At 34.4% G+C, this 13,166-nt stretch overlaps 1 protein-coding gene across 2 annotated transcripts; it reads right to left on the bottom strand.

The window, feature by feature from the left end:
• Positions 1–5,820: 5,820 nt before the first annotated feature.
• Positions 5,821–9,257, bottom strand: resilin (pro-resilin). 2 transcript variants are annotated; one of them, XM_088241501.1, is made up of 5 exons: positions 9,149–9,257; positions 7,754–8,953; positions 7,478–7,667; positions 7,066–7,089; positions 5,821–6,854 (listed from the first exon to the last, which is right to left on the bottom strand). In XM_088241501.1, the coding sequence occupies exons 1-5, from the start codon at positions 9,155–9,157 to the stop codon at positions 6,184–6,186; spliced, it is 2,094 nt and encodes a 697-aa protein (XP_088097627.1). In that variant the 5' UTR covers positions 9,158–9,257; the 3' UTR covers positions 5,821–6,183. The 2 variants fall into 2 exon arrangements, with proteins under 2 accessions (XP_088097627.1, XP_088097628.1); XM_088241502.1 differs by having other exon boundaries at positions 7,567–7,667.
• Between the last annotated feature and the right edge of the window lie 3,909 nt (positions 9,258–13,166).

Raw genomic sequence — 13,166 nt, 5'->3', positions numbered from 1 at the left:
TTCATAAATACAATATTGAAAATGAAAATAAAAGCACTTTGTTTATAACCGCTTAATATTTATTTTATTACTGATCAGTTTCAAAGCCACACAAGCTTCCTTATAAGGGTTTAATTTAGTAAACCTTGATAAGAAAGCTTGTGTAGCTTTGAAACCAGTTCGTAGTCAAATAAATATTAGTGGTTAGAAACAAATTATAAGAATGAATAAAAAAAATATGTTTCATTTTTGGGTGATACTGTGTGTGTTGGATTAGTTGCGACGTTTCGGCTACCATTGCAGGAGCCATCTTCAGGGTAAACTGAAGCTCAGTTTCCCTGAAACTCAGTTTACCCTAAAGATGGCTCCTGCAATGGTAGCCGAAACGTCGGAACAAATCCAACACACACGGTATCACCCTAAAAGAAACATATTGATAACAGTGACCGTAAAAACCTTCGCACCTATTTGAATAAAAACAAATATACTGCTTCAAATGTAAAAAAATACAATTACGTATATTTATATTTATGTATTATTTTTCAAATAGGTAATATTACGTTTACATACAATGTTTGCAGATTTATTCATTTATTAAAACTCCTTGCAAATTCACTAGTCCACACACAATTATTACAATTTCATCCATTAAAAAAATGTGATTATAATGGACACCTGCGTACATTTGTGTCATTGCGAATTCTCTGATTCTACTTATAACACGCTCAACGTGGATCCGTAATGCAGCTATTTGCTTGGCTCGCTGCACTTCCTGGGGTGTACACTGAACTCCTGCAGATACGCTGGGCGGCCGCACGAGCTGGCATTGCTTGCTTTCCAGAAGTTTGGATATGTTTTTAAATCCTCTGTCACCCATTATGTGAGTACCTGGTTGCAAATGACTAATATATCCACTATTTTCAACTATGTCAGTGTCCGTTGCACGTCCACCATATCCGCAAGACACAAAATTTATTAATCCGTCAGGAGTGCAAGATAAAAGGTATTTAAGAGTATTTGTATGTTTATACTCGGACCAAGTTAAAGCTTGATTTGTAGGATCTGACGGCTTATGAATTTGTATTTCAAAGCAATCGATAATTGATTGCACTTTCGAATATCTTGATATAAATGAAATAGGTAATTTGTACCTAATTTTCTCAGCAGATGGCCAACAAATCATTTCTTTTAAGCAAGGAGCTAGAATTTTCACAGTTGTTGTGAATATCCGACCTATTGTACTTATGGACATCCCAAATTGAAGAGCAAGAATAGCATAAGACTCGCCAAGTTTAATTTTTTTTAGAGTAATTATAATGGCTAAAGCGTCACAATTTACTTTAGAAGTTATATATTCTATGAGGTGATACATATTTTTAGGTAATCCTAAACATAATTTGGGATTTTGTTTTAAAATCAAAACATTTCCCTCTCTCATGTTACATGAAGTCAAGTTAATTTGATCTTCAGAACCTAAACTAGATTTAATGGACATATCTGAAATGTTTTCTTTGTCAGACTCATTTTCTTCATCAGACACAGCAGAGACTGATGTAGAATCTTCTTTACAAAATTTAATTTTAATAATTTTTTTATAGGTGAGCAAGCAATTGTCTTGTACTCTAGACGAGTTGAAGTCGATTTGCTTCTAACTGTAGGCATTTTTTGCAAACCAACTTGAATCCCTTCATTATGCTGGCTTAAAGGCACAGATATATTGGTACGTGGTGACACTGACATAGAATATGATGTACTCGCAAAGGGTAAAGGCGCAGGTGTAACGGTGCGAGCTGGTGGGGACACAGAGAACACGCGAGGCACCTCGGTACACGGTAACGGTGACACTAATACGTGCTGTACAGAATACGATGAACTCGTACAGGGCAAAGTCTCGGGAGTAAAAGTGCGATGCGGCGGCGACATGGAGAACACTCGAGGCACAGAGTAGGACGTGGAAGGTAGAGGCTCAGGAGTACTGGGGTGTGGCTGCCATTGCGTTGAATAGGTATCACGTGTGGAGGCGTCAACGGACCCTTGTGCACATCCCACAAATGATGAAAGTGGCTCTTCATTTTCGCCACTAAAAATATGTGGAATCGCGTGATTCTTCAAAAATGGACGGCCTCCCATTAAAGTAAATTTAAGATAGTTTTGTATATCTTCTTTTATCTATAAAATAAATTTAATATTTTATAAAAAAATTCATTGCCCATGGATATAAGTCATACACATAGTGTACCATGATTTGTGAGCCACGAAATTGGAAATTAATCCTCACACTGAGAAAATTAAAATGTGAAATTTGAATTTCAGGTTTTGACATTAATTTGTATATTATTAATATGCTCTGAACGCATAGTTTCTATAAAATTGTTACTGAAAGTCTAATATTTCTATTCATTGTACATATAAAACGGTATACTCAATGAATTCGTGTTATAATACTTACATTAAAATGGTCCTCACAGAAATAAACATTGGTTTTGGCTGAATATATTTTGATGCTTTTAATCGCCCGACACCACTTCTCTGCCATTACTGGGTTCTTGGGTAAGCGAAAAAATAGTTTTTTCGGCATATCTTTTGATTATTTCTGCATTTAGGCACAACGCATCGATAATACATCTTAAAAATGATAAATCAAAACTCGTAGCGTCTAATAATTGACAAGACGCCGCAAATGTAAACATACGACGCATAGAAAAAAGAAGCTATCTACAATACTCTATAAAATCCATAGACATTGATGAAAAATAAATCCGATGACGTCACAAAACATTCGAAGACGTCATACTTGATGACGTCACGAGCTGTTTGTTTTTGGCACCATTCAAATTACTAGAATTTAATCCTTTATATCTCCCTTATTTCTTAACAGATTTCAAAAAGAATAATACCGATCGGCGTGTGATTTTTTAGATTAATTTAAAAGCTAATAAAAAAATCCATGATAAAAGCCCATTCTGAGTTCCTTGTTTAAAAAAAATCGATTGTAAATGATAAGTTACACCCCCTCAAAAATATGTTATCAGTTTCAGAACTGATTCAAACAATTATCTTTTGTTGCAAACATTCCTATTTAAAAACAAACATACCACTTATACAATTTGCTTTCATAGCTTTGGTATGGTTTTAAAAGAGCCATACTTATTTTTTAATCTTAGTATTTTATTAAACAATGCATTGACCTATATACCATCATATATGGATAAGGGTTTCATTATATATTTTTTTTACCTTTCATTTTTATTTTATTTGTTTATTAAGAAAAACAACAGCAATACAAAAAAATATACACAACATTATAAAAAAAACATAAAATAAAGCCAAATCAGTTTTCCACATAAATACAATTATAAAATCCAGTTCAGTTAAATATAATTCATAGAAGTGCATGTGTGCGAGTTTTTTTTTGTGTGTGAGGATGCGTGTGTAAAAAAGTGGAGTGTGGTTTTGGTAGGTATGTGAATATGTGTGAGATTGTATATGGGTGTGAGGGTAGGTTTATGGACGGGGTGAGTGTGTATTTGATATGAGTGAATAGAAACAATTTAAAATTATAATGTAAAAATATATAAAAAAAAATTATAACGAAACATATTTTTTTTCAAATAATAGTTTTTTAATTTTGGTTTTAAAAGTGAGTTTACTGCAATTAAATATGTCTATGTTATTGAAAAATAAATTATAATTACGCGTCAAGCGAATCAGAGGAGAGTTCTGTGCATAGTTGGTGCGAACTGTGGGTACATGGAAAATTTCCCATTCACTCTTCCCTCACTAAGTATCCAAAAATTACACAAGATCTGAACGGGGGGACCAAACGACCCCAGCGCCTACTTGTATTTGGCATCAGGAGAATTAAACGTTGGAAGTGTTTATAACCGTGCAATAATTTATTCATGTTTTCGCGTACACATATTTTACTCGTTGGTTTATTTTATTCATTTTTGTTAGTTTGCCGAATGCTTATGTACATAAACTGAAATCGGTCTATTCGAATCATTTTTTTCGGTCTGGATACGTTGAATAAAGTTTTAAGAACAAAAATATACGCACTTTGGCGGCCTTATTGCTAATACATAAAAAAAGGTCAGAATTTATACATAAAATAAAATATAAATAATAATATTTTCGGATTAAAGCAGATTTTTAGTGGGTAAATCTTAATTAAATGAAAACTGTTATTAAAAACAGATGCATTTATTAAAAAAACTACAAAATTTTCCAATTTCTTTTCTAAAAATCATTTGATCAATACCATTTTCTGTAATACATTGAATAATAATAAAAACTTCTAAAAACACAGGTGCAGGTTACTGTGTTTTGATTTTCAATCGCGGCGCTGTCGGTCTGGCTCCTTCTTTGTTTTTAAATTAAAATTCCAATTACGTTACGTCATAATACGAACGGTGTCATTATTCGTTCGCACTTTGTGGCGCTTTTCGCGCCGAAACCTCAAAGCGTTGTCTGCCGGCAGCGCGGCACAGGGGGTGGGGGGAGATTGAGTTAGTGAATGACGAAATATGGGTTGAGTGAAAAATTGATGAAGGAAATGGCGGAGATGACAAAGTTTGCGTCAATAATCGACTCAAGTGTTGTGGTAGGCTTGCAAAACGTTTTATTTCGAAATGTTACTCTTTTGATTCAATATCCTCGCCTACATATATTCGTTTTTATTCGCTTGCATATAAATGTTTTCATACACCCGAGTGATAATGTAAAATCGTCACTTTTTACAATATTATGTAGTAAAAATAGACCAACCATTTTTTTATGATGGTCATTGACCACTGTTACAGAATTCCATCAATTTCGAGACAAATATAAAAACCTCAAAATATCCACATAATTTTTGTTCGCATTACTTTTTGAGCTAAGGTCTTGACATAATATGTTTTAAAATATATATTTCCTGACAGTTACTAGGTTAATGCATTTCGACATCATTGTTTGTGTGAGCTCTATTTATGTAATAAAACCAAAAATTTAAAAATAAATAAATGTGTATTCATATATTAAAAAAAGTAATAGTAAAAAAAGTCCAAATTTTGATCAATTTTTTATTAGCCAGATTATTTTTTGGATTGCTGCAAGATATTGTTTTTAGCAATAAGCCAGCCAAACGTTTTACTTTCTGTACCTAAATCAACAAATTTGTACTGTTTTTTGTTTTTGATAGGTAAAAACCTCGGCTGCAAAATTTAAAAAAAATGCACTTTAAAATAGACAGTTTTCTTTTAAATTTTACTAGCACTAAAACATTTAATTTTATTTAATGAACTAAAATTATTTCTTTAAATTTATTTCAACAGAGAGGGAAAACATTTCTGAGAAGGGAATATGAAAGTCTAGGCATTTACATGGCTTATGGCCTGTCATTGGCCGGTTTCAGTGGCCACTTTACACACAGTGTAACACTCACCATTCTGCCCATGTTTGAACATCCACATTTCCTCAACTCTTCCATCTGTTGACGTTTGTGAAGTACAAGAGCTGAAACCTTTAGCATTTGGACATACTCAAACGTTGTTAAAATTCTTCCGTTTCATTTATAGTAAAATTTTAGGTCAATATTTGTTTTTTTTTATTTCAGAGGGTTATCTTTAACAAAACCATTAGAATTTTCAAAAGTCAATAAGTTTATATGTACTGACGATAGTTTTATGGTATATGAAAATAAAATGTTTACAAATATGAAGTATTTTCCATTACATTTTTAACAACAAGAAACTTATTGCGAAAATGAAAAGATATTATTATAATTCATATGGGCAATATATTGCAAAGCTGTTTGTATTTATTAGGCAGGTATTTACGAATGGATTATTAATTAAATACTTTTTGAGTAAATCAAACATTTTATTCATTATAGTCTTATGCTTAAATAATCAGCAATAGCATTTCAATTTAGGTAACTAATATATTATAAAATAAGGCATAGGTTTTTAGGTATGTAAAGTGTACCTTTGCGGACAAATTTGATAAGGTTTACTGGTCTTAAGTTTTTTATGAAGACAATATATGTATAATTATATGACAGGAGAATATGGCGCTAAAGCAAAAATACACTAAAAAGTACTTAAATAATGAGTATCAGTTGATAATGGCCTCGGATTGGATATGAATTAGCTACGAGAAACAAGAGCGCAAACCTCATGATAAATGCATGCTCCTTGTTTCGAACGTTTTTTAGTCAGCCTTTTAATATCCAGATCCCCGTGCTCCGCTTGGTCCGCCACTAGGATATCCTTCTTCTGCGTCACTTCCTGCATATCCAGAGTTACCGCCATTACTTCCGGGTCCACCGCTAGAGTATCCAGAGCTTCCACCATTTTGGCCTGATCCACCTCTGGGGTAGCCGGAGTTGCCGCCATTGCCGCTCGATCCACCACTAGAATAGCCGGAATTTCCGCCATTGTTGCCTAACCCTCCACTGGGGTAACCCGAGTTGCCGCCCGGTCCGCCACTGGAATATCCGGAGTTACCGCCGTTTTGGCCTAATCCTCCACTGGAATAGCCGGAGTTTCCGCCATTGCCGTTTGGTCCTCCATTGGGATATCCGGAACTACCACCGTTGCTTCCTGGTCCACCTTTGGAATACCCGGAGTTACCACCATTGCCGCCACTGTTGCCATTTGACCTGCCGCCGGGGTAACCAGAAGCACCTCCGTTAGAAGATCCGAAGTCGCCAGATGATCCACTGGGGTAACCACCTGCGCCTGATGAACCGCCGCTCGGATAGCCCGAAGATCCTCCCTGACCACCACTCGAGTAACCGCCTGACCCTCCGAGTCCACCTTGGCCAGGTCCGCCACTAGAGTAGCCACCGTTGCCTCCGCTACCACCGTTAGGACCACCGGATGAGTAACCGCCTAAAAAAAAAATATGAAAAGTGTGTTTAGACTTAAATCTGGTTGGAATTAGACATATGTAAACAAAACTTTTTTACTAATCAGAATTTTAAAATACTCTTCATCGAAAATTTCAAAGCTTATTTTCGTTTTATTGACTACTCGTTTTCAAACCTTCCTTAAAAATAATTAGAAAATAATACTGTGATTTAATAGTAAATATTTTTCTTACCATTTCCTCCATTAGCATCACCACCTGTAGGGAAAAATAAAAAAAAAGTTTATTCAACTTAAGTAGTGCAACTAAATTAAAACTTGAATCATACAAAAATAAATAAATGCGTAAACATTTAAAGCAAAGCCGAGCAAATTGTCGAATACGACCTGTATTTTGCAAGCATTCAACACTACAAAGCATTTTGAACCGTAAACCGAGAACACTGTATTACTTTATAATTGAAATAAATGTTCTCGTAAGACGCGGAAAATATTATTAAAATAACATTCAAGTATCAAAAATGTGTCACGTTTATAATGACATTTCATGCTTTAATAAAAGCGGTATATAGTGTTTAGTACTATTGCATTTGCATGCTGTTTGTTATTTATCCAACAGGACTAGTATTATTTTTCTTCAAACGAACCCTCATATCTGATCTGAGGTTTGTATCCGTCAATGCCAGCCACGTATGCGACAATCTGCTTGCGGCCATCTGGAAGAAGTACGTTATACTCCCCATTTGCTGTGTCTCCGTCTCTCTGCTCCGAGTGACCGAACACCGAACCGCTCTCTTGGTCATTTACTTCGTATTTAAACTCATATTTTGCTGGTTCCTGAAACATTATTAAAAGTTTTGATTGTGTTTGAGTATATATCATTAAAAAAAACCTAAGATATGAGTAGAACAAATTGAATTTACCCCGTTGCTACCATCATCAGATCCTTGATCACCCCCGTAACCACCCCCATTGCCTCCGTTGTTTCCTGCTCCTGGAGCTCCATATTCTGAGTTTGGACGTCCTCCAGCATTTGGTGCGCCATATGATGAAGAGGGATTGCTTCCAAAACCTTGGCCATTTCCAGATCCAGGAGCGCCATATGAAGAGCTTGGAGAATTACTTCCACTTTGACCGGGAGCGCCATATGACGAGCTAGGTCTACCTCCCGACTGCTGTCCATTGGCACCAGGGGCTCCATAAGATGAACTAGGTCTTCCCCCTCCTTGACCTCCGTTAGCACCGGGCGCACCATATGAAGAACTGGGACGTGAACTTCCTTGAGCTCCGTTTTGTCCAGGAGCTCCATATGATGAGCTTGGCGCACCATTTCCTTGACCGCCAAAACCAGGAGCTCCGTAAGAAGAACTCAGCTGTCCGCCGCCTCCACGTGGACCATTCTGTCCACCATTGGAACCAGGAGCCCCATAAGAAGAGCTAGGTTTAGCTCCATTGCTTCCAAATCCTCCAGGTCCTCCTTGACCTCCTTGACCTCCTTGATTTCCAAAGCCAGGAGCTCCATAAGCGGAGCTAGGAGAAGATCCTCCGAAACCACCTTGACCTCCAGCACCAGGAGCCCCGTAAGAAGAGCTCGGGGAACTAGATCCAAATCCACCTTTACTGGGTGCACCGTACGAAGAACTAGGACTGCCCCCGTTATTTCCTTGGCCGGGAGCTCCATACGATGAACTTGGTCGGCCTCCATTTCCACCACCATTTTGTCTTGAACCAGATTGACTACCGCCTCCGAAACCTCCAGCTCCAGGAGCACCATATTGTGACGATGGTGAACTTCCCCCATTTCCATTCTGGCCAGGAGCGCCATACGACGATGAAGGGCTTTGAGACCCTGAAGCACCAAACTGACTTGGCGCACCGTAGCTACTTGAAGGAGCCCCCCCGGATGGCCCTCCTTGTCCCGGAGCGCCGTAACTTGAGCTAGGAGCTCCACCAAACCCTCCACGCCCCCCACCACCACCCCCACCACCCTGATTCCCTCCCTGGCCAGGGACACCATATTCGGAAGAGGGCCTTCCTCCACTGCCCGATGGAGGCAAATATGAATTCACCGGAGGCTCGGCTTTAGTTATCGCCAAAGCGAATGCAGAGAGAAGAATGTACCACTAAAAAAAACATTAATGATTTCATTATAAATGGTATAGAAATAATTGACAAAAAAAAAGAAAATATTTGAATATAAAAAACAATAATTCAATTTAGGTAATTTTGCCTATAAAAGCATAATCTATGTTAAAAAGACAACTGCTCCAATTTAAAAAAAAAATCAGATAAAGTTGAATTATCAGTAAATGTCTCACTGTCTTCATGGTTATTCTTGTTTTCCCGTTAAAGTAAGAAAGTTAAATTTAAAGTCTTTAGAGCAAGTATTGTTGCTGTTGAACCAATTAAAGCTGACTATCGAATGGTAATGATTTGGAGCAATCTCAGCCTTTATATAGTCAGTCAGCATTCGAATGTGGAAAACGTCATACTTTAGATGCTTCCCAAATACTCTTCTCAGAAGGCAAGTACATATTATACATTAGATTTACTGCGACCATCTTAATGCGTGTCCTTTATTCATTCGTTTTCGATTAAAAGTTTATCGTTGATGGAATTGCATAGATGAACATCACACGATTATTTACGTAAAAATACGACCGACCATTTTAACAATAAAACTGATTTAATCAGTGAATTGTTTTCTGTCTTAAATAAAACAATCATTTAAATTGCATTAAATTTTTATATGTTTCTATATAAACCCGGTTAAGATTTTTTTTTGAAACGTGATAAACTGGACATTTAAAACCAATGAGTTGAATAAAGGAATATAAAAAAAAAACTTACTAATCAAAGAAATACGAATTGGTAAAGTTGTAATTTTTTTAACGCAGCGTTCTCAAAAAAGAGTTTAAAATTTACTTAATAATTTATTTCAATGAATGGGTTAAAACTTACTTAAAAGTAAAGTAAAAAAATATTTTCACATTTCACAACATCTTTGAGTTTTGCACTGGTAAAAAAGCCCAGAGAGAATACAATACAAGCTTTGCTGGACAGTATTTAAATTTCTTGATGAAATGGCTCCAAAATACCTATAGAACCTTTGTATTAGGGAAAACACTTTAGAAAATCTACTCTAAGGTCTGCATCTGGTTCAGGCAGAGAAAAAATTGTCGGAATCTGGCGCTCCCTAAACACTAGATTCGGAGATCGTGTTTTTGCCATTGCTTGCCCCTCTGCCTGAAACCAATTCCCTTCAAACTTACAAATCATCGACAATTCCAGTCAGTTCAGATTCAAATTAAAATCTCACTTTTTTAGTTTACCATACCCTCAATTTTTAATCAGAAAATATAATTTGTCACTTTAGCATAGTTAAAATGTTAGATTAAGTATACAATTGTAAAGCGCCTTTGAGGTGATTTTTCACAAAAATGGCGCTAAGTTAATCAGCCATATAGTATTATTTCTTTATTTTTTATTATAAAATTTCAGTGATACTTACGGGTTACAAACATGTAACCAAATATTTTCAATTTTAAAATTCACATTCTACTGTTAATGATAATATTTTTAACATCTTTTCTTATGGTGAGTCTTTTGTTTAGTTTTGTCTGGTAGTTTATTGTATAATTTCAGTCCATGGTTTATAAGTCTCGACTGTTCTTGTCTCGTTTTCAAGTTTTTGTTCGTCAAGTTTTTGTTTTACGTCTACAATTATTACATCATTGGCTAATTTATGAATATTTTTTTGGATTCAAGTTTAAAGAGTTAGTTGCATTTAATTGGTTAGTTTGTTTAAAAAGTTCTTTATTTGCTGTTAGATAGGGTAGGTCATATACTAACTTTAATATTATTATTCAGAAAACATTTTTGAGACATCTCAATTGGAGATCTAGATTTACGGACCTTAACTATAAAACTTCTTTTCATAAACATAATATACTTAGTCTTGAGGATCATCGTTTGGTATAAGATATGGGGATTTTACATGATATTCTTAATGGACGTCTTGATAGTCCTGTTCTGGTTTCTGAATTGGCCCTTAATGTACCTGGCTACCGCGCCTGTCACACAGATCTATTTTTTTTCCATGTACCTACAGTTCGCACCAACTATGCACAGAACTTTCCCCTGATTTGCTTGACGCGTAATTAAAATGTGTTTTTAAATAACAATAACATAGACATATTTAACTGCAGTAAACTCACTTTTAAAATCAAAATTAAAAAACTGTTGTATGAAAAAATTATGTTTCTTTAAAAAAAATATATTTTTACATGCTCATATCAAACACACACTCACCCCGTCCATAAACCTACCCTCACACCCATATACAATCTCACACATATTCACATACCTACCAAAACCACACTCCACTTTTTTACACACGCATCCTCACACAAAAAAAACTCGCACACATGCACTTCTATGAATTAATATCTAATTGAACTGGATTTATATAGTTGTATTTATGTGGAAAACTGATTTGGCTTTATTTTATGTTTTTTTTTCAATGTTGTGTATATTTTTATTGTATTGCTGTTGTTTTTCTGAATAAACAAAAATTCATAATTAAATTAAATAAAAAATTATAATATGCTTCTTTATATAAGTGCTGTAGTTCGCTAAGGTCGTGTATTTATTTATTTTTATTTTAGAAAAAACACAACCGTTTTTACATACTTTGTATATATAAAATAAGAATATAAATAAATAAAAGTTTTGAAAACAGTCGATAATTTTTTTTCACAGTGGTGTAAGCTATTGATTAAGTACACTATCGGTATAAAAAAGCAATTCAACAATTAAGAAATGTTAAGCACTTAAAAATTTCAAATAAAATAAAATATATATATATTTATATACAGTTATAAAAATAAAGTAATTAGAAACAAGATAAATTTAAATTTAAATTGAAAGAATAAGAAAAGAAAAAAGTTATATAAAAATAATGTAAGAGGTACAAAATATAATAATGAGCATACAGTATATATAACAAATAAACAATTCATACTTTGTTGTCGGTACACTAATAAAGTCTAAATGCATAACAATCGTGTGTAGTTTTAGCAGCACGAGATTCGCAGTATGAAGCTGCGGTCGTACATAATATTCTGTGCCACGGATAGCGCGAGTCTCAGAGTACCGCGACCAGGTAGTTGATGAGAACATGTGTGTTTTTATCATTGCGGATTCGGAGATCCGACGTTCGCGACGGGTCTCGAAGCGTGAACCGATTGCATACCATCATGGTCGTGCATCCATTGCATATAATGACAGCGCCGTAGTTGCAGTAATACGGTACGTTCCTCCGTAATACTGTACGGGGGACGCGGCGGCACGACGAAAGCGCCGATGCAAAGGCGAGGAAAATTAGTGCACATACAAAAAATAATTAAGCATCCTTCGATTAAATTACCACAACGCATGCGTTTAAATCTTTGCAATCGTTTTATTTCAATGTAATTATATGTATACTTGGATGTAAGGAGTATTCATTAAGTTGCCTTTTATTTGATTGTACTCCATTTTAAAATACTGATTCATAAATCAAGCACCAATTTAAATGTCCAGTATTTTTTTTTTTTTAATTGAAAAATCTTACAATAGGGAAATATCATATACGACGAATACTAATAAAATATTTGAAATAAATTTTAAGTAATTAATTGTATTTTTGAAATCAGTATGAGTATTATTAATATTTTAATTATTCACTTATTCGAGCCTACTGATTCAACTTATTTTATTAAATGTTGAATATTGAAAATGCCTCAATAAGGTGAAACAATAGGAAGAAATATGGTTTTTCTATTTGAATGTTTAAAGTATTAAAAGTCTATGAAATACTGTCCAATAAAAAAAATATTATTTGCTAGTTTTTCTATTATATTAATGAATTTAATTGACGTTCTGTTCCAGTCCAATCCAATACAATCATTGTCATTGATAACTTATCCAACCACCCTACTTCCCAAAAACATTACGCATTCAATTCAATGTTACATCCTTTAATAAATGTTCCTCTTTCTAAACTTAACTTCAAAAATGAATTAAATTTAATTAAAAAAATTGCTATTTATAATGGATATACAATTGATTTAATATATACCCTTTTAAATAGTAAACTATAGAAAAAAATAATCAATCAATTTTTATATGCGTTTGGCAAGTTTACATAATATTATAAAAAAGAAACAAAAAAATTGCAAATCAAAATAATAAAATAATAAAAAATTAAACAATTGTAAAAATTGAGAAAACTTAGATAACGACGGTTGTACATTTGTTTCGGATAAAATGCATGAATAATTTTAGATAATTAGA

Source organism: Micrasema longulum, unplaced genomic scaffold (genome assembly GCF_059751315.1).
Source record: "Micrasema longulum isolate JH-2025_06_02 unplaced genomic scaffold, ASM5975131v1 h1tg002923l, whole genome shotgun sequence".
Taxonomy (NCBI): Eukaryota; Metazoa; Arthropoda; class Insecta; order Trichoptera; family Brachycentridae; genus Micrasema; species Micrasema longulum.
Note: the sequence above shows the minus strand (reverse complement) of the source record. Positions and strands in the feature narration are given on the sequence as shown.

Excerpts from the sequence above, each read along its gene's own strand:
- resilin (XM_088241501.1), bottom strand. Across the intron at positions 7,090-7,477 it reads ACCTCAGATCAGATATGAGG|GTGGTGATGCTAATGGAGGA; the intron begins GTTCGTTTGAAG and ends TTTTCCCTACAG. Across the intron at positions 6,855-7,065 it reads TGATGCTAATGGAGGAAATG|GCGGTTACTCATCCGGTGGT; the intron begins GTAAGAAAAATA and ends TTTTTTTTTTAG.